This window comes from Taudactylus pleione, unplaced genomic scaffold, assembly GCF_031769625.1.
Source record: "Taudactylus pleione unplaced genomic scaffold, aTauple2 ptg000019l, whole genome shotgun sequence".
Taxonomy (NCBI): Eukaryota; Metazoa; Chordata; class Amphibia; order Anura; family Myobatrachidae; genus Taudactylus; species Taudactylus pleione.
In genome coordinates, this window is record NW_028284421.1 from 31642518 (window position 1) to 31663430 (window position 20913).

Consider the following 20913-nt stretch of genomic DNA (forward strand, 5'->3'; position numbering starts at 1 on the left):
CAGTCACTTCAGATGGGAACTATAAACGATTGAATCGTCCCCAGTGTCAGCTGTAATACAGACAGATCTGTTGCCTTTTTGAGTGTGGACTTGTGTAACCACTGTATATGTCCGTACAAACGTGGGCACTCCAACAACAAACTATGTAATCTGTTGCCAGAAGAAAAATAGAAATCAACACTACTCCAGTAATATTCAATAATGACGGTTCTCAAGCTATGTTACCAGATATATAAATCATTTTTTATGCTCAATATTTGCATGTTTAGTATGTCTATTAAACCATTAAAAGATGAAGATCTTTTTTATGGGTATATACGTGTGGGATCTGCGATCAGTGGTTTAGTGCAGTCATTTTGCTATGCCTGCTTAATTATTCCTATGTAACAAAAGCTTCTAGTAATATATCAAAATACAGGAAAATTTATGCTTTCAGAAGAAAACTGTCATTCTGGAATGAAAAGAAATGTGATACAGAGTAGTCAAAAAATTAGTTTCCTAGTTTATCTGATGCATATGTTTCTAAAAATGCTGCAAATTTATACAAAACCCATTTTGGAGCTAAACACAATTTCTGATAAAATGTATCATTTGTCCTGCTTTACATCTGTTGAACAAGTACCAACCATCAAACCAACAATGCTTTTCAGCAGTAGATTTTATTTTTCCTTTCTAGTATTTTCATGTGCTTTAGTTTCTTAATAACCTTTCTACATGATATCAGTTTTAGTTTAACACTGTATAAGGCTTCACTGAAAGTATTAGGGCTGTGTTCTGCAGGAAGTGGTCCAATGACTTTCTGTACAATCCATGACGCACTTAAGCCACTTCCTGCCCCAAACAAGTCCATGAGCATGAAAGATAACACCATTAATATGTATGTGTGTGCGTACGTATGTGATATAATATATGTATGTGTGTGTGTGTGATGTTTGTATGTATATAATGTGTGTGTAACTTTTATTTTTTATGTAATATTTCCAGGCATTGACTTTAAAATCCGCACCATAGAATTAGATGGAAAGAAGATTAAACTTCAGATCTGGTATGTTGCACCTATCTATAATAGTATATTTATTTACTTTATACAGGTTTAGTCTCCCATGTCCACAATGCTTTGGACCAGAAGTATTTTGGATATCAGATTTTACTGTATTTTGGAAAATTTGCATACCATAATAAGATATCTTGGGGATGGGACCCAAGTCTGAACACACAATGCTTTTGTGTCTCATATACACCTTATACAATTTGCCTAAAGGTAATTTTTATATAATTTCTGCATAAAACTATATTTGCTTTCTGATGGTTCAATGTTCACAAAGGTGTCACTTTCTCAGTTGGCGCTCAAAAAATGTCAGATTTCGGATAAGGGAGACTCAGCCTGTACTGCTTAAAGGTCATCTGTGCCATTATTTTTTTCATTTCCTTTTTACATGTTGTCTTGTCTACTGCGTAATAGGCAAAATAATAGGTTACTGTGGCTCTGTTTATTCGGGGAGAACATTTAGCCTAGCGTGCTGTCTGTGCGCTTATCCTTCCCTGGCCAGGTACCTCACAGCCGAAGGTGATCGGCTAGCATGCAGGATTATGTATATTTATTGCGGAAAAGGTTTAATTGACGATCTCTTGATTGTAAGGGATTATTACACCCAAAATTAAAATGTCGTTTTTTGGTAGAATTATGTTAAATGGAAGAGTCTGACTTACCTGCAATTCCTAATCCTCCTGTGACTGGTCCAACAAAAACATTCTCCTGCTTGGGGCCATATTGCCATAAATAACAGTGAACTTCTGGGATGATTTCATAGTGCTTATTATGTTGTGAAGGCCACCGTTGACTAAAGTGTCGGACACAAAATAATCCTGCCCTGAGCAGAGGAGAGTCTTAAAAAATCTATCTGTTTAGGGGGGCATAGGTAAGTGTGACTTTTATTTGTATTTTTTTTTTTAATTGTTACGGAGTTTTATGGTGTCAAAGTACAAACAATAATAAAGAAATGGGCATACATAAGTAGAATTACATAAAAAATACAATAACGACAAGATTAGAGAAAATATAAATATGACTGTAAAACTGGCACAATATTGGATATTTAACAATAGGGCCAAAGTTGAGTCTAACTATATATTCATACAATTTAACTTTGGTAAAGACAAACAAGAGAAATAGGTAAACATTGAGAGGGTGAAGGGGTTTTAGGCCAATGAAAACCGATGAATGAAATTCGCAAAACCGTGATCAACTGATTGGGGGTCATTAAGAAAAATTCTGGTTTCAAACCACAAGGTGGACAGGAAACTTTTCTTAATTTGTGCTTTGATTTTGGAAGAAAGGGTGTTTAAAAAAAAATAATAATAATAAAAAAAAAAAAAATATATATATATAATATATATATAGTCTTGAAACCGATTTACAGTGGGAGGGACAGTCTGTATCCAAGGATGCAATTTTTTTTTTCGATACTGCTGAGATAATAAGCCGTAGCTTTTTGCATCCAGATGAAACTCTAGTGGTCCGAAGGAGGTATCCCAAGACCGCCCATTCTGGCGATAATGAAGTGGATAAGTGCAGATTGTTTGACCATGTACCTTTTATCACCCAGAATCGCTTTATCACATAACAGTCCCAAAAACAGTGATACAAGGATACCTCTGGTCTAGAACAGTTTGGTCATGTTGATGTACTAGTAAGACCAATAAACTGACATCAATGGGGGAGATAAATAGCTCCCATAGAATACAGTATAGAACATCTTTTGGTAAGAAATAGCTATGAGAGTATGAAGAGAAAAATTAATGGTGCTCAAAAGGGTATTTTCTGTACCATCAGGAAAATGTCTCTGCCACAGTCAGTCCTGTAGTACACACCATTAAAATAAGGCAAAAATATGAAATCACTCTCCCTGAGTAGCTAATGGACAGAAATACATTATCTAATGGTTTGTTCCAATCCTGCAGTGACCAATATTTACTGGCGTAATACTGAGCCTGTAAGAAGGCTAAGTCACAAATTAAAAAGTCAAAACATACTGTAGCTTGGCATGAACAAAAAATAAATGGCGTTTTTGTGTGGTATTAGTGAGGTGTCTAACATGCCATGAGATGACCAAGCTCCGGACGGATAGGACTTCTGACCCTGTTGAAAGTCGGGGTTCCCCAGCAGAGGAAGAAACAGAGCATACGAGATGGTTAAAATAAATTTACGAGTAGTATGCCATGAGGACCAGGCCGACATTAGAATGGGATTATCAAGAGTATGTGGTTGAATTTCACATTTGTTCAAATATAAAAATAAGTCAAATCCATGTTTTAGAATAGTATTTCTATGGAGTAAATTGCATATAATTCCCTATGATGGATCCAATCCTTGATATATCGGCATATAGCCACATGATTATACAACTTAATGTTGGAAAGATTTATTCCACCTTACAATTTATTTCATTGTAAAATTGTCATGCTAAGTTTGGGTTTTTTATTCTACCATGTAAATTTCCGAAAGGCTGTCAATATTTTCTCTCATCAGACAAAGTGATGGAGAGGAAAAACTTGTAAGGGATAAAGCAATTTCAGGAAGTTAATTTTTTTTAATTAAATTGGCTCTGCCCGAAAAGGACAGTCTTAAACATTGCCAGCTTTCTAAATGCACGTTATTATAGTAATAATAGTGGTGGTGATTAGTTCATAGAGTTTATGAATATTCTTCGGTAATTGTATTCTAATATAGTGAATGTGACGTAGCCCATTGTAATGCCCCTAAGTCAATAAGGTCTTTTTTTCCCAGACCCATGGCAGTTGATTTTGCAATATTTCTAGTGACCGAGGAGGAGTTCTATCAAATAAAATGATTTTGCTTTTCCATTAAGGGGCAGAAAGCCTTCCTCTGGGTTGGCAATAAAAAGAAGCATATCATCTGCTAAAGTGGAAATTTATCTCCTCGTGACCTATAGACACCTGAAAAAGAGGCCAGGATTGAAGAACTCGTCATAGTGGGTCTAGAGCAAGATTAAATAGTAGAGGGGATAAGGGACAGACTTGTCTGGTACCTGTGAACTTTGGGATAGGCTGTTCTAGGAGACCATTAATTACCAATTTGGTATTGGGAGAAAAGTTAAAAATATTTGAGGTGCCAAAGTCCCTGTATTCCAAAATCGGCACAAATGATTCCAAATTATTTTGTCAAAAACCTTCTCGGCATCTAGGCTAAGTAATACAGTGGTGGAAGGTTTTTCAGCAGGTGAAGCCACCAAGGCTGCTATGGCGGAACAAAGGCCTTTGGCGGAGTGACAGCCATATGTAAAGCCTATTTGGTGATGCATTAGAAAATCTGGCTTCAATCCGACTGTTTTTTATTAATCTTGTGTAATTGCATCCATGACTAAGGGGAGAATTCAATTAGCCCCGTTAATTTAACGGTGTTGAAAAAGGGTGGTAGCCTCGGGCTTTAACACTTGGATCTATTCAATTACAGCCCCTTTTTAACACATGTTAACACACAATCTGTGATAATTTCATAGACCTATGCGTTAACAGGATCTTTTCAATCGTTGACAGGCTATTTATCGGGGATTTCTTTTCGGTCTAATCAGACACGAAAAAAAATCCCTGTTAAGTGCGGGCTGCCTTTGGGGCAAATTGAATTTCCCCCCTAAATGTTCATTTTGTGGTTCTTCTATAGAATGTAATGTGGACTATAGGGTAGTATTATTTGTTACTGGTACATATTATTATTGCTTAATTGTTACAACACATGGGAAGACACAGTCACCATTAATTATTTTGCTGCAATTTGCAAACCTCTTATTATAATTGTCCAAGAATCTATTTGTACTTTTAAAAAAAGACACACACACTTGCATCACATGATTCAGTGTTATCAAGCCATTTCTGTTGAAATTGTTGCATAATACATTTTTTTTTCCAGTCTATTTATTGAATACTAAAGATTAACAATAAGCATAGAGGTGCTATGGAAAACTTGCAATGTTGGCCTTACCGTATATGACAAGTAATAGTAAAGACAACAGGGAACAAACAGGAGGAAGTGGGGGGGGGGGGGGTGTTGGTGAGGAGCTCACATAACCTAGGTATTCAGAGGCTTCCTTATACTCTACCTTGTAATACCAGGTGGATGCATATTCAGAATATTTATCAATCGACGACAATGAGATCTCTTCAATCTCAATGTATAAATCTAATCTGATCCAGTCATGGATAGGAGGGGGTTTCAAGTTTTCCAATATAATGGAATAATAGCTTTAGCTACATTAATTAGATGTTTCACTATATTTTATAATTTATATTTTGAGATGGACACGTTATATTTTTAAAGAGCTAGAACGTAAATCGTAAGGAACTTCATCCCTGCAATGGTTTTCAAAGTATTTCATTTTTACTGATGATAATAAAAATGTCTTCATGGACAACTATAGGGTAGATGTGCTAAGCCTTGTAGAGAGATAAAGTACCAACCAATCGGCTCTTAACTGTCATTTTAAAGGCTGGGTTTAAAAAATGACAGTTGGGAGCTGATTGGTTGGTACTTTATCTCTCTCCAAGGCTTAGTACAGCTACCCCTGTGTTACCTGCAGTATGTGTGGTGGTACTACACTGCATACAGTACAGCTTTATATTACCTGCAGTATATTTGGTGGTACTACATTGCATACAGTACTGCTTTATATTACCTGCAGTATATTTGGTGGTACTACATTGCATTCAGTACTGCTTTGTTACCTGCAGTCTGTGGTGGTGGTACTACACTGCATACAGTACTTCATGTTACCTGCAGTATATGTGGTGGTACTACATTGCATACAGTACGGCTTTATATTACCTGCAGTATATTTGGTGGTACTACACTGCATACAGTACTGCTTTATATTACCTGCAGTCTGTGGTGGTGGTACTACACTGCATACAGTACTTCATGTTACCTGCAGTATATGTGGTGGTACTACATTGCATACAGTACTGCTTTATATTACCTGCAGTATATTTGGTGGCACTACACTGCATACAGTACTGCTTTATATTGCCTGCAGTATGTGTGGTGGTACTACATTGCATACAGTACTTCGTTACCTGCAGTATATTTGGTGGTACTACATTGCATTCAGTATGGCTTTATATTACCTGCAGTATGTGTGGTGGTACTACATTGCATTCAGTACTGCTTTATAGTACCTGCAGTATATTTGGTGGTACTACACTGTATACAGTACTGCTTTATATTGCTACATTGCATACATCTTGAAGCCTTGGTTTTGTCCTCTAATCAGCTGAGTCATGGAACATATTTGACCATTTCTCATGAACACTTTGGGAACAATATATTCTGAAGTACTGTAATTTTATTTTCTTGGCGTAGATCATATAAACAAGTACACTTTTCCTATCTCATGACTGAGAAGGTGTTGCCTATGCAGATAGCAATTCCAGCCAGGAAAAGAAAATTCCATTACAAATGTAATTGTACTATTTTTCAGTGTGTCATAGTGGAAAATAATTGTACAAGACAAAATTGTTGCACTTCAGTTTTATGCTTGTATCCATCACTAGTTCAAATAAATGCAATTGCACTAGAGTGGTATCCTGTACAGCTTTTCATGTTGAGTAACACAAGTCATCCTGGTCATAAGGGATTAAACCTATTTTTTTTGTAGCGTTTCAGAATAATACTCCCTAGAGACACCAGCTTTTGTTTGTTTGACTGATATTTCATTCTATTTTGGACATGTAAAATACTGCATGTGCAACCGGTTATCACAATAATGTACATTTGAATTCGCCCAATGATCGAAATAAAGACCCTGGTACATTTTCCAATAAAAACCCAATAATGGGTAAGACAACTTGTACATGTAAAATAATGTAGAAGTTATCAGCTTAAAAGCACTCCAACCTCAAACTTTTTTTTTTATTTTTTTTATTGGGACTAATATGCACAATAAGATTGTCTTCCCCTTTATAAATATCAGACGGCACTCGCTGTGGTCAAATGGAATAGAGTAACATTTGCCTTTCTTCAGGGACATGGAGGCAGAGACTCTGTCATACTCTTGAGATTTGATAGAAAAATTATGATTAGAATAATACAAAGATATTTATAACTTGCAAACAACTTCGTTTATTGTATTCCTTTTTATAATTAACACTCACCAGCTTTGGCGCTTCCTCAGACTGCAGGGAGATGAGAGAGATGAGGCAGCAACAGCTCAGCCTCGCTTCTGTATAGTCAGACACTGCTTGCAGAGCTGGGGATTGGGCCACACCACATGCAGCAAGCTGTATAGAAAAAGAGCTAATGGAGACATGCCTCGGAGTATGGGGGGGTGTGCCCTAAGCACTTATGGACATCTTGGATGTGCCATCTGACCAGGAAGTGCCCTGCAATGTTTAGAGATCGGTGCTGAGTTAGCAGCAGCAGCAAAAGAAGACGTAGTGAAGCAGGCAGAAGAATATAGTGAGTAGGGGGTGAGACAGGCTTCCAGCACTCAGACCCATCTCCATGTGTGCCTCCCCAGCCATTGACCTCACATCACTGCCTTTCTTCAACCCATGTTGCCATACAAGGGTAAAAGGAAATACAAATCTAAAGTTGGGCATAGATGTCGGTGATGAGATGTCAGTTGACCTACAATTGGACTATACTACTGCAACTGGGGCAATACTCTTGTATTATGAGAAGTTTGTTTAAAATTAATGAGGTTAGCAGGAAGACATTGTGTGGAAATAAAGGGCTTAGCCACTTGCTTGGCATGGATGCATCATATGCGACCACTCCAGGCCCGTTAAGCAGTTAAAGAACAAATACTATAAAACTTACATGTAAAATAGAAGGGAATTGCTGACATCCGTCTGAAGGCGCCATCTAAATTAGCCCCGGCTTAGTCTCTGCTTGATCTCACTCCCACAGTGGGCCAAAGATCTATAAAATAATTACTCCTAAAATAAATAGTATATTCCATTCATATATTGTGCTGTAAGATAACCATATATAAAAGCATATTGAACGCTTATTTGCGAATGTTGATCACTTCTAGTCACAATGCATTTAAAGTTGTTGTTTTCTATTGTGGTCTGACAGGTTTATCGCGGAGAAACACCTTTAATTACAGCCCTATTTAGTGCCTTTCACATCCTATCAAGGCATCATTGTGAGAACTATTTAAATACATGTCTGACCATGGTGAATTCATTCTTTGTTTTTTAAGAAACCCTTTTTATTTAAGCATGTCATCAAATATAAAACATGTATAAGCACAGCATACAATAAGTAACATAGACATACAGAATAGCAATACAGGGATAGCAAATAAAAGAAACAGGCTGCAATGTAGAACACAAAGCAAGGGCATGGGCCTTGTATGAGCTCATTGAAAAGCATAGTGAAGGGAAAATTCCCCAAATAACAAAAGTCCCATGAGGTACATGGAGTCTACTATTCTTATTTGTTTAGGTAGAAAACATCAATGTTTGTGCTAATGTGGATACTGTATGCGGTTCCATTCGAAAATGGGAGAGGAATATGAATGGAAATGAAAAAAGGAACGAACTCGAGTTTATAAATTTAAATATACAAGTGCATGGCTAAGACCAGGAATCCTTGAAACATGTTGGAACAAGCATTGGAGACTCGCAACCCTGCCCCCGTATTCACCACCTGACCACAATGTCACTTACGTTCCAAAAGGGAGCTGCCGCATGTGGTGGTGAGCATGGCAGTAGCTCCAACTCCACACCATATCAGAAGACCCAGATGAAAAGGCATGGACAGTGTAAGGTAAGTTACGGTCCAGCAGTGTTACACAATATCCCGGTTCCAAAAAAAAGGTGTTTTCCAACCTCAACAATTCTATCATATAAAGAACGTTTGCATTATTTCATGTTAATATGTCATAGCCAGCACAATGTATATTTATATTTATAAACCTGTGCTTGTTCTTTTTTAATTTTTATATACAAATTTTAGTTAAACTAACTTAATATAATGAAAAGTTAGCACTTTTAAGCTTTGGAAACATGTATTTATCATCTACTGAAGTGTCTTATGTGATTCTGGTTTCAGGGACACTGCAGGACAAGAGAGGTTCCGTACAATTACCACAGCATATTATAGAGGAGCAATGGTAAATCTCTACAAATGTTGTTCAGGGCTTTTTCTATCGGATTCATAACTGCAATTGTTGTTAGTGATTTGTTTTAAAAGTGATATTGTTATATTATTCTCTTTCTGTCTTTTGTAATTTGTGTCCATAATGTCTCCTTTTGTCCCTGTAACCTTTCCCTATGACTCATTCAATTGTCTGTGGCTCGTCTCCCACAGTCCTGTCTTGTAACACTGGATTAATTATTTCTTCCTTCCTCTTAGGGTATTATGTTGGTGTATGATATCACCAATGAAAAATCGTTTGACAATATTAAAAATTGGATAAGAAACATTGAAGAAGTGAGTGTAGATTTCATTATGCTATTGGCTTGTTCTGTGTGCCTCAAGTGTATGTAGTTTATTTTTAGTGTTCTGTGCACTGACAATAGTTTTACTGACAGGCTGCCTACAGTGGAATGCTTTGTTTCCTGGCCTTCTGGAGAACAGTGACAAATATGAAAACTGTTATGACTTGTCTGTTTACAGTATTAGAACTTTTTATAACTAGTGCAAAAAAATACCTATAAACTGGAAAGATTATTTCCAACTGGTGCATTTCTGGGGTCCTTTGTGCTATTAGGAAACTGGAGAATCCTGGTTTTGATTCACTTTTTATTCTGGATTAGGGAATGACTCTCTGAATCCTACTACTACTTCATAGGGAAACAGAACAGCAGGGACTTATTAGCACTCCTTTCTGGAGAGACCACTGCTTTGTTAGAAGAGATTGCTATTAAGTTTGCTTCAATGTGGTCTAGCTAGATCCATGAGTTTTAGTGTATCATTAGCTCCTTAATTTCATTGGGCTGCAATATACAGCTTATTCTTGGTAATACTGTTCCCTCCTGTCTATCACATAGCTAACATAATGGGGCCTCCTGTAACCCAAATCAATCGTGTTTCAAGATTCTACTTCTTTTAGTTCTATCACAAGAACTTCTCCGCTCTCTAGTTAAATGGTACCAGTTTTCCCAATTGTGTACTGGGGTCATCACCTTACCCTGCATCGAATTTTAAAATGTTACCCCACAAACCCCTAAGAAAGATTTTTCTTTGTCTGATATACGGTATATAGTGGTAGAAAATTAACAAGTCCACTATAAGTTGCCACACATAATAAATATAAATATATTTAAAACCATCTAGATCTCTATATTTTAATTGATAATGAAATAACGAGGGAATAGCCTACACCTGTCCATGAAATAGCTTTTGAGTTGATAGTCCCATTACTTTTGTCCCCTTAAAAAGTGGGAGGCACATATAGAAACCGTTGTAATTCCTACACCGTTCACCTGATTTGGATGTAATTACCCTCAAATTAAATCTGAAAGTCTGCAGTTTGTTTCATTTCAAAGCCATTGTGGTGGTGAATAGAGGCCAACATATAAAAATTCTGTCAATGGCCCAATATTTATGCACCTATTATTATTATTATCGTTTATATGGCGACACAAGTGTTCCGCAGCGCCTTACAAAGTACATAAACAAATAGATTGATTTACAGTACAATACATTGCAGGACATGGATAATGTACATTGCTACATTCACGACCATAACACCCAGATAAGCAACAATGCAATGCAATCAAGTGTTAGGTGCCCTGGTAGAGAGTAAGAAGTAGATGAAGGTATAGTAGGGAGATGCACAAGAGGGTAGAGGGCCCTGCTCATAGGAGCTTACATTCTAAGGGGGAGGGACAGACAAACAGGGGTGAAACAGATGGGGTAGGCAGGGATGAAGGAGTATGTAGCAGCAAGTTAAGATGAGAGCTGGAAGGCTTTGATGAAATAGTGGGTCTTGAGAGCCCGTTTGAAGGATTGTAGAGAGGTGGAGAGTCTGATGGGAAGCGGGAGAGAGTTCCAAAGGTGGGGAGCAGCGCGGGCAAAATCTTGGAGGCGGGAGTGGGAGGAAGTAATCAATAGGCATGAGAGGCGGCGTGCATTTGTTGAACGAAGAGGGCGGACAAGACAGTGAAGGGAGATGAGATCAGAGATGTAAATGGGAGAGGAATGGCTGAGGGCTTTGTAAGTGAGTGTGAGAACCTTAAATTGGGTTCTAAAGTGGAAGGGGAGCCAGTGGAGGGCTTGTAGGAGAGGGGAGGCAGATGCAGAGCGTTTTGAGAGGAAGATGAGCCGAGCAGCAGCATTGAGGACAGACTGGAGAGGGGAGAGAAGGGATGTGGGGAGGCCAGATAGGAGAAGGTTACAGTAGTCCAATCTGGAGATGACCAATGAGTGTATGAGGGTTTTAGTGGCATCCTGGGTGAGAAAGGGTCTAATCTTGGAAATATTTTTAAGATGAAAGCGACAGGACTGAGAGATTCTGGATATGTGGTTTGAAGGAGAGGGAGGAGTCCAGGATAACTCCAAGACAGCGCACTTTGGGACTAGAGGAGATAGTTGTGCCATCAATTGATAAAGAAATGGTGGGAAGTGTGGTTATGTAGGGGGGAGGGAAGATGATTAGCTCAGTCTTAGACATATTAAGTTTAAGAAATCGCTGGGACATCCAGGAAGAAATGGCAGAGAGACAGTTGGAGACACGAGTGAGGAGAGAGGGAGAGAGGTCAGGGGAGGAAAGGTAGATCTGAGTATCATCAGCATAGAGATGATATTGGAGGTCAAAAGAGCTGATGAGTTCACCTAGTGAGGATGTATAGAGTGAGAAAAGGAGAGGTCCAAGAACAGAACCTTGGGGAGCACCCACTGCAAGAGGCTGTGGGGGAGAAGAGGAGTCATGAGAGGAGACCGAGAAGGATCGGTCAGAGAGGTAAGAGGATAGCCAGGAGAGGGCTGTGTCACGCAGACCAAGGGAGTGAAGGATTTGCAGAAGGAGAGGGTGGTCCACAGTGTCAAAAGCAGCAGAAAGGTCAAGGAGAATGAGCAGAGAGTAGTGGCCCTTGGATTTAGCAGCAAGGAGGTCATTGCTGACTTTTGTGAGGGCAGTTTCAGTGGAGTGGAGAGAACGGAAGCCAGACTGAAAAGGGTCAAGGAGGGAATGAGAGGAAAGAAAGGAGGTAAGGCGCTTGAAAACAACACACTCAAGGAGCTTGGAAGCAAAAGGGAGGAGAGAGATGGGACTGTAGTTGGAGAGAGTGTTAGAATCAAGGGTTGGTTTTTTTAGTATGGGGGAGACAGGGGCATGTTTGAATGCAGACGGGACAGTGCCTGATGATAGGGAGAGATTAAAGAGGTGGGCAAGATGGGAGCAGGCAAAAGGAGAGAGGTAGCGGAGGAGACGTGAAGGGATAGGGTCAAGGGGGGAGGTGGAAGGGGGGGGGGGGACTGGATGAGGGACATGACTTCCTCTCCAGATACAGAGGAGAAGAAAGTTAGAGTCGGTAAAATTGAAGGAGAGGGGTGATCTGGGAAGAGAGGAGGTGGATAGCAGGGGGACTGGTGGGATATGATGTCCTGACGTATGGAGTCAATTTTAGATGTAAAATAGGTAGCAAAATCAAGGGCAGAGAGCGAGGAGGTGAGGAGGGGGTGGGCGGAGGAGGGAGTTGAAGGTGGTAAAGAGACGTTGGGGATTTGAGGACTGAGAGGAGATGAGGTTCTTGAAATATGACTGTTTAGAGAGGGAAAGGGCAGCACTGTATGATGAGAGCATAAATTTGAAATGGAGAAAATCAGCCTTAGAGCGTGATCTTCTCCACTGTCGTTCGGCAGTTCGCGAACACTTTTGCAGGTATCTGGTGCATTTGGAATGCCAGGGTTGAGGTGTAAATCTGCAAGGGTGAATAGTGATCGCCGGAGCAACAGACTCCAGAGCAGAAGTAAGGGAGGTATTGTATAGAGAAATGGCTTGTTCAGGGCAGGAGAGAGAGAGGATAGGGGAGAGAAGTGAGTCAAGCTGGGAAGAAAAAGAAACGGTGTCAATAGTGTCAATGTTACGCTTAGTGATAATGGCCTTAGGAGGTAGAGGAAGAGAAGGAGAGAGGGATAGGTTAAAAGAGAGAAGGTGATGGTCTGAGAGGGGGAATGGGGAATTGGAGTAATTAGAAATATCACAACGGTGAGTGAAGACCAGGTCAAGCGAATGCCCACTCACATGGGAGGGTGAGGAGGTCCATTGGGAGAGACCAAATGAAGACATGAGGGTGAGGAGTTTGGAGGCAGAGGCTTCTGTGGGGATATCAATAGGAATATTGAAGTCACCTAGGATAATAGAGGGAAGGTCAGAGGAGAGAAAGTCAGGAAGCGAAGTTGTCAATGAATTTGGAAGGAGGGCCAGGGGGACGGTAAATGACAGCTACTCTAAGGTGAACTGGTTGGAAGAGGCGTATAGCATGAACCTCAAATGTAGAGAAAGTAAGAGATTGTTCAGAGGGTAGGAGTTGGTTGAAGTAACCGGGGGATAGAAGGACCCCTACCCCACCACCATGGCGACCCTCAGGCCGAGGGGTATGAGAGAAGATGAGGCCCCCAGAGGAGAGAGCAGCAGGGGAAATGGTGTCAGAGGGTGAAATCCAGGTTTCAGTAATGGCTAGGAGATGCAAGTTTTTAGAGATGAAAAGGTCATGGGTGGGTACGAGTTTGTTACATACTGATCTGGCATTCCAGGGGGCACAGGATAGAGGGACAGTGTTTGTGGGAGAGATGTGAATTAGATTATTTGGGTTGCTGTAGCGAGAAGGTGAGTTTAATATGGGTGGCCGAGGTGAATCTAGTGGAGAGATTATGCGGCTACCAGTGCTGGGAAGGGAACCTGTAGGTGGTTGGCAGGGAGGGAGTTTAATATGATGGGGGTGGTATGGGGTGACATGGAGAGGAGGTTTGGAGGAAGGATTATCAGTGGGGTAGTAGGACAAAGGAGAGGTAGAAGAGAATGAAAGTGTATTAGTGGGAGAGGAGAGGGAGGACGGCAGATAGAGGAGGGGAGATAAAGGAAGGAGGAGACAAGGGGGAAATTATATAGGTGGAAAAAGGGGGCAGGCCAGAGGATTAGGTAGACAGTGAGTGGAGGGGGAGGTACACATGATAATGGTGTGGAAGAGTTGTGTAGGGGGAGGAAAAACTAGATGTGGGAATAAAGTATGAGTGTAGAGAAGCAAGTAACAATACAATGGAGGAAAATGTGCCTGCAAAATTTTCAAACTATTATTGAGCAGAGGAAAAGAGGAGAAATGGAATATTAAAGTAAACTGAATTAGAAGACAGTTGACAGGCTAGGAAAAGAAGAGAGGTGGGAAGACATTATTTCTAAGACATATACTAAAATTGGCACTGAATACAGTAAGCTATGAGTTGTTAGTGAAACGAGCGAGTCAATACAAATAATAGCAGGTGTAAGTTCTTATAGTGAGCAAACAGAGGCCAGTGAAGATTGCCCAGGTGATGCAGACAGCAGTTGCTTGTAGTGTAGATATTGTGAACTTACATTTCTTGATTATACTTTGTCCATATGTTCTTGTTAAAGAATAGTATATATAAGATTTTTGGGTACTTACCGTTGAATCCTTTTCTCTGAGTCAGGCTGGGGGACACTGGACCATGGGGTTGTAGGTGGGAAGGTGTGGATTTGGCACTGACACGGAAATCTGTAACTCCTCCCCTCTGCAACCCCTGACTTCAGTACAACTTCAAAAGTGCCTGGTAAGGAGAAGCAATACTCAGTGACACTGTCACACCGAAAATTAAATTGACAGTCAAATACAACCCAAATCATAACTCATACACAATACAGCTGAGCGTGAGGGAGGGAACGCAGTGTCCCCCAGTCTGACTCAGAGATAAGGATTCAATGGTAAGTATCCAAAAATCCTCTTCTCTTTCGTCTGGGCTGGGGGACACTGGACCATGGGGATGTTCAAAAGCCGCCCTAAGGGAAGGGAACGCTCAGGCTGCCTGACCAGAGAACTGTATGACCCCAGAGGATGCCGCCAGAGGCAAGAAACCTGAATGCTAAAAATGGAGCAAACATGCGGGCAGGAGACCAGAGAACTGTACAACGGACTGTGCTGCTGGCCTTGGGTCGCACTGCCCCTCAGAAAACAGACGCCCTGGCAAAAGGTTCTGACACCCGGTTTGGTGGCGGTCGCCTCGCTCCAGAAGAGGCATGAGTGAGGCCCGAGTGCATCCAATATGCAGGGGTCTGCTGAGTAGCCGGTCAACCCCCTAATGCGCTACAAAAGCAGCCGCAGAGAACAGTGTGGCGTACAGCCCAGCTAACAAAGCCAACTCACCTAGACCCAGGAAGTCGCCGAAGGACAAAAGATCAGAAAGACCGAAACAAGAGTGGGCTTGTGCAAAAGAAACTGTGCAGAGCACCGCACCATCCTCCTGGAAGAGGAGAAAAAAGGTGATTTGGGAATGCAAACATGAAACCATGCCAACTGAAGGCAATAGCCATAAGGAAGACCAGCTCAGAAGCAGCTAACCGAAGATCAGCTGAATGCTCCAACACCCATGCTGCCTGTGTGAGAACCGACAGGACCAAAGCCAGAGTCCACGGCCCCACCTGTGGATGAAAGTGTCTGAATATGCAGCATTCCTAGTAACAAAGAATTGGTTCTTTGGAAGAAAAGCCCAAACATTGCCAAAAATAAAGTGACCTGGGCCAAAGCCAGTATAATCACAAAAAGTAGTAGTCAGCTGCCTCCAAACCCCCCGCGAAGGAAGGCCAAGGAATGTGAGAAGTGAAAACTTGTAATTCACCCCTACCAAAAACATTTTCTCAATTCAGAGGAAACGAGAGATATAAGCTTTTCCAACCCCTGGTCACCAAAGGCCAGATCGAGAAAACCAACGGAGGAAGGTCCCTGTGTAGAAACAATGAACCATGTAGCAGCAGGACTGGTGAAGTGGAAGACCCAATCCAGGACATATATACTGCCTGAGAGTGGCCCCACATCCTGACAGTTTAGCCAGCCTGGAGCCTCCAGGATTACCCATATACGGGAAGGCTTTACGCGCCTGGAGAACCGTAGGTAGCAGTGGGGACAGCAGAACAGACTTGCTAGCCGAAACCTGCACGGAACTATCAAGGAATTCTCTGCAGAACCAGCAGATACCCTGTTCAGACAACCATATGGAGTCTTGAAGACGTGCCGAGGGGCCCTAAGATCCTCTGGCTGAAGACCTACCAACGAACACCAGAGAGACCACTACATAGAGAGACCACTGCCCTGGGAGGAAGTCAGATGTCCCCTATCACATTACAGGCATTATTACCGCTGAGTGTCAGCGCTCTAGGGCCTAGTTGTGATACCTTCAATGCAATATGCGTGTTATCACCGCCCGTAGTCTGATGCAAACCCCAAGGAGCCTGAGCTCCACTGAACGGTAGGGCCCAGCACAGACTGGGCAGATTCGATCAATGACTGAGGAAGAAAGACGACCTGCCCAAAACGGTGAGGGTATGCGTTCCATACACAGAGCGGATATGAGTTGGCCTCCATGCTGTGGGCTCTGAATCAAACTACCCACTCCCTGGAGCTTGAGGCACGACGATCCAAGGTTGGCCGGAAAAAAACGTTCAGCAATCGAACCAGAAAGGAACCAGAAAACTAGTTTCTGCTGCGCAGGACTGGAACAAAAAACGCAGGTCGAGGGGATAGGAACAATGGCTTGGTCAATGCCCCCCTGCCGCATCTGGGGAAGAGCGACGTTGAGATATCAAAAGCACTACCCTGACAGCGGACCCCGAGGTTCATGGTGGCACCCTAGCCATGATGCCTAGCACCCAGATGTCTCTAGACGTCACTCAATGGTTGCTGAACTCACCATTTGCACCTGTAGTGGGTATAAAAGTTACCTCATGAGACACAAGGCTACCCTGGAACCCTGACTCCAAAACGGTAATGGTGGCAGACAAAAAAAAAAGAGTGGCGTACTCTTGGAAAAAACAGACCCCTCTGGAGGGGACTGCTGCCAGAAGAAAAATATTTTTCTGAACCCGTGGGGACCATGGCAACCAGTACTGGTACAGAAAGAACGTTCCCACCCAACAGAAAATATTGTAAGGAACATTCTGGTATAAGTGCCAAAAGGGCCCTTCGAGCCCAGACAGCCGTAGCTGAAGTCCCTCAGCTATCTGTCTTGCATAGCTTCCCAGAGTCTCTAGACAAGTGATATTTGGAATGTGTGAGAGAACCAAAATACCACAGGGAGAACAGACAAACCCCACACGGGCAGGACCAAAGTGGGATCCGAACCCTCGGCCCCGGCGCTGTGAGGCAGAATGCCAACCACTACACCATCTTTGCTGCCCCGCGGAAATTGCCCCCCCAACTGGTAGGGAATCCCAGAGCGAACTATTTGTAAATTCTTTGGACAAGTTCGTCATCCGAAGTGACCATAGTAGACACCAATTATGTCAAGGCTCACCAAGCCAGAGTCATGTCCCCCGAACGTATGAGAATAGACAGGAGACAACCCTCCAAGGGTTAGCTAGTAGATCCCTAAAAATTGTTGCATGCGTTGAGCAAAAAGTCTGTCTGTGAGAACAGTGGGATATGCTTTCACCTGGGTACCTAAGTCGTTGGAAGCAAATGTGCAAGGAATGATTACCTCGTAATCTGACGTCTCCTAGGCCTCCCTGATGAGACTCGAGAGAGAATCGCCGAAGGTGATTACTTCCCGTCGCCCACTCTTGGGAAGCCATATTCACTTAAAAGTGGCGCACAGCAGCAATTAATCAAAGAGTACAGTGGGTCCTCACCCTTCCAGACTGGTGGAAATTTCTACCTATGCAGAACTGCTTATGAAGCCCTGGAGGGGAGGAAGACACCTTCCAGAACAATCTCCACCTGTGCCTCGCGCAGCAGAGCCTGCCAAAGTCTGTGCCTGGAGCAGAATCTACTTTGCTAGGATAACCACGGACCTGCTGAGAGCCGGAGCCTATGCTTGCCCCACCATGGCGGTCTCAGCACCTCAGATGCCTGCGCGTCACCTGTCCCTATGCACATGAGGCCTACTAGCAATATCCCTGACAACTAACTCCTGATAATTAGGGTTGTGGCGGGAAGATAACCCACACTGTGGTGAGGCAGCAATGCTAACCCTTACACCATCCGTGCCGCACCTTGTAACACAGGACAGTCATCTGATTTATATAGTGCACATTGGCATGTGACCTAATACATAGCCAGTAATACAGTGTGACATGGGAAGTCAATATGACATAGTAACACAAGACACGTAAATTTAGTAACAGTGTACATATAGAGGCCCCACAGTATAGTGTGTGTGTATATATAAACATAAATATAGCAATGTAAATATAATCATAGTGGGGTTCTGACCCTTTGCAGACTTTAATTCATCCGTCATTTGAGCCCCCTCTTCCTGCGCTACCCTGCCGCAGCAGGCAGCCCAGAAAAACAAAGACTATAAATAAATGTCACATGCAGCAATGAATACTGCAAAAATTCCCAAACAGGCATAGAAAAGAATTAACTGTAAAATATTTAGCTGCATCCCCGCAGAGGGAAAGGAGCTTGAGATTTCTCTGTCCTCCCTCCATGCTGGCTAGGCTTGTCCCACTGTAAAGACAGGAACAGCCCATGCAGCTTCCTGGAGTCTCCATTCTGCCGCTGGAGAGTGGGGGGAACCAGCAGTCCATGGCTCCTCCCCCCACTATACTGAGCAAGCCCTAAGGCTTCTCCCTCAAGTCCTACTCCCCTCAGTGGGGAAAGCACTTGGACTGACCCGCATGTACCTACAGCACCTGGTATTCCCAGGTGGTCTCCCATCCAAGTACTAACCAGGTCCAACACTGCATAGCTTCCAAGATCAGCATGTCCAGTGTGGTGTTGCTGTAGGTCTCACCTGTGGTCGGTCTGTAGTCTGCGCTCTCCCCACAGGAGCAGCCGACAAGAAACCTGGCAAGATGGCGCCCGCCATCCAGGACCACGCCGACTGCCTGCACCTCTACCAGGTAACAGCACCGTGCTATCCCCGGGCCCAGACGGCCTCTTCAGAGACCGGAGTGTGTGGAATGGGGGAAGCGATCAGCGCCATCCCCCCCTTAGATGCAGCTCTCACCGACGCTTTACGCTCCAGCTGTGTGCCGCTATAAGCAGCGCACAGTACCTATAGTAAAAAATAAACATATTACAAATGAAGGAAAAAAATCCCTAAGCTCCCATGAGCAGGGCCCTCTACCCTCGTGTGCTTCTCCTTACTCTACCTTCATCTACTTCTTACTCTCTACCAGGGTACCTAACACTTGGTTGCTTTGCATTGTTGCTTATCAGGGTGTTGTCGCGAATGCAGCAATGTATATTATCCATGCTTATTGTATTGTAAGTCACTGTAAATCAATCTATTTATGTACTTTGTAAGGCGCTGCAGAACACTTGTGGCGCCATATAAATAAACGATAATAATAAACCAGGGCTGCAGAGCAGCGTGCCTCTCTCCACAGGCACTAAAACTACACTGAAGTCAGGGGCTGCAGAGGGGAGGAGTCATAGATTTCAGTGTTAGTGCCAAATCCACGCCTTCCCTACAACCCCATGGTCCAGTGTCCCCCAGCCCAGACGAAAGAGAAAATAAAATTTGTGTATATATGTGTATGTGTGTGTGTGTGTATATATATATATATATATATATATATATAACACTTTGCGATTGCTACACATAGTAATGATAAAAATCAGTGGTGGAATTGCTTTCACTATTGTAAGCATTTGCTTATCTGTATTGCATTTGTCGTTGCATACCAGTTCCACTATGGTCACGGGGCCTGATTCAGCAAAGAACGCACGGATGGAGACGCACGCACCCGTCAGCTGCGAGAATATGCTAATCAATGCATACGCATGGAGACCGCAGCACAAGATGCAGGCGCCCAGCCCCATACTATGCCGCCCATCTCCATTTACTCACAGCCTGATCAACACACAAGATAGTGTAAACATCGGTAACATCGAGAGCCATCGAACCCATTAGCTTAATAGTGGTTGACCTAACCTGCTGCAGGATTTTGGCTGCTTCATGTATACAGCATGCGGTATGGCTGCGTATGCCGCTGCACTGGCTTAATTATGCATGCCCTAATAACAGTGTTAAAACGCCTGCGTTCGCCTGACCACCCCCCCGTCACCACCCACAAACGGCACTACCTGTCAATCAATATCGGAGTGGTCTGTATACACACTGCGTGTAGTACCATAACCCGATCGCACTGGCTAGGTCGCACACACACAATGCGATGCATACGCAGTGCAAAAATATCGGCCAAGTGCATGCGTTCTCTCCTGTGCGTTCCTTGCTGAATCGGGCCCACAGTCTACACAGAAACCTGCCAGAACACTACAATATTTTCCATGTATAAAGTTGACACTAAATTAATAAGTGAACCTCTAGAACAGGGATGGGGAACCTCAGGCCCGGGGGCCGTATAAGGCCCTCGGAATCATTTGGTCTGGCCCTCTGAGCTATTTTGTGCTAGCATCATCTGGCTAGCAGGATGCCTAGAATGGCACCCTGCGGCCAGAATCTATGCAGCAGTGCTGCCTGGAGCGTCCTTAGGGCGCTTCAGATGGTCACAGCGCTGCTCTTACAGCTCCCCGGAGCATCCTCAGGATTCTCTGGGCATTGCTGTAATCACCGGCGATTGTGGCCCTGCCCCCGTGTGATGTCACGTGGAGGGAGCGTGTCCTGTACAGAGCCCGCAAATAATGTTATATATATCAAAATGGCCCTCGGCAAAAATAAGCTTCCCCTGCCCTAGAAGCTTGAAAATTATTCTGCCACTACCAGGTTGTACATGTATGAGATTTAAACATTACATTTAATGTGTTTCC

General features: G+C 42.8%; 1 protein-coding gene across 1 annotated transcript in view; it reads left to right on the top strand.

The window, feature by feature from the left end:
• Positions 1-20913, top strand: part of RAB8B (RAB8B, member RAS oncogene family) — a 42513-nt gene that overhangs the window by 17211 nt on the left and 4389 nt on the right. Inside the window, exons 2-4 of the mRNA XM_088446476.1 lie at positions 985-1045; positions 9074-9134; positions 9377-9454. Coding sequence (XP_088302602.1) covers positions 985-1045; positions 9074-9134; positions 9377-9454 — 200 coding nt within the window. The remainder of the gene's footprint in view (positions 1-984; positions 1046-9073; positions 9135-9376; positions 9455-20913) is intronic.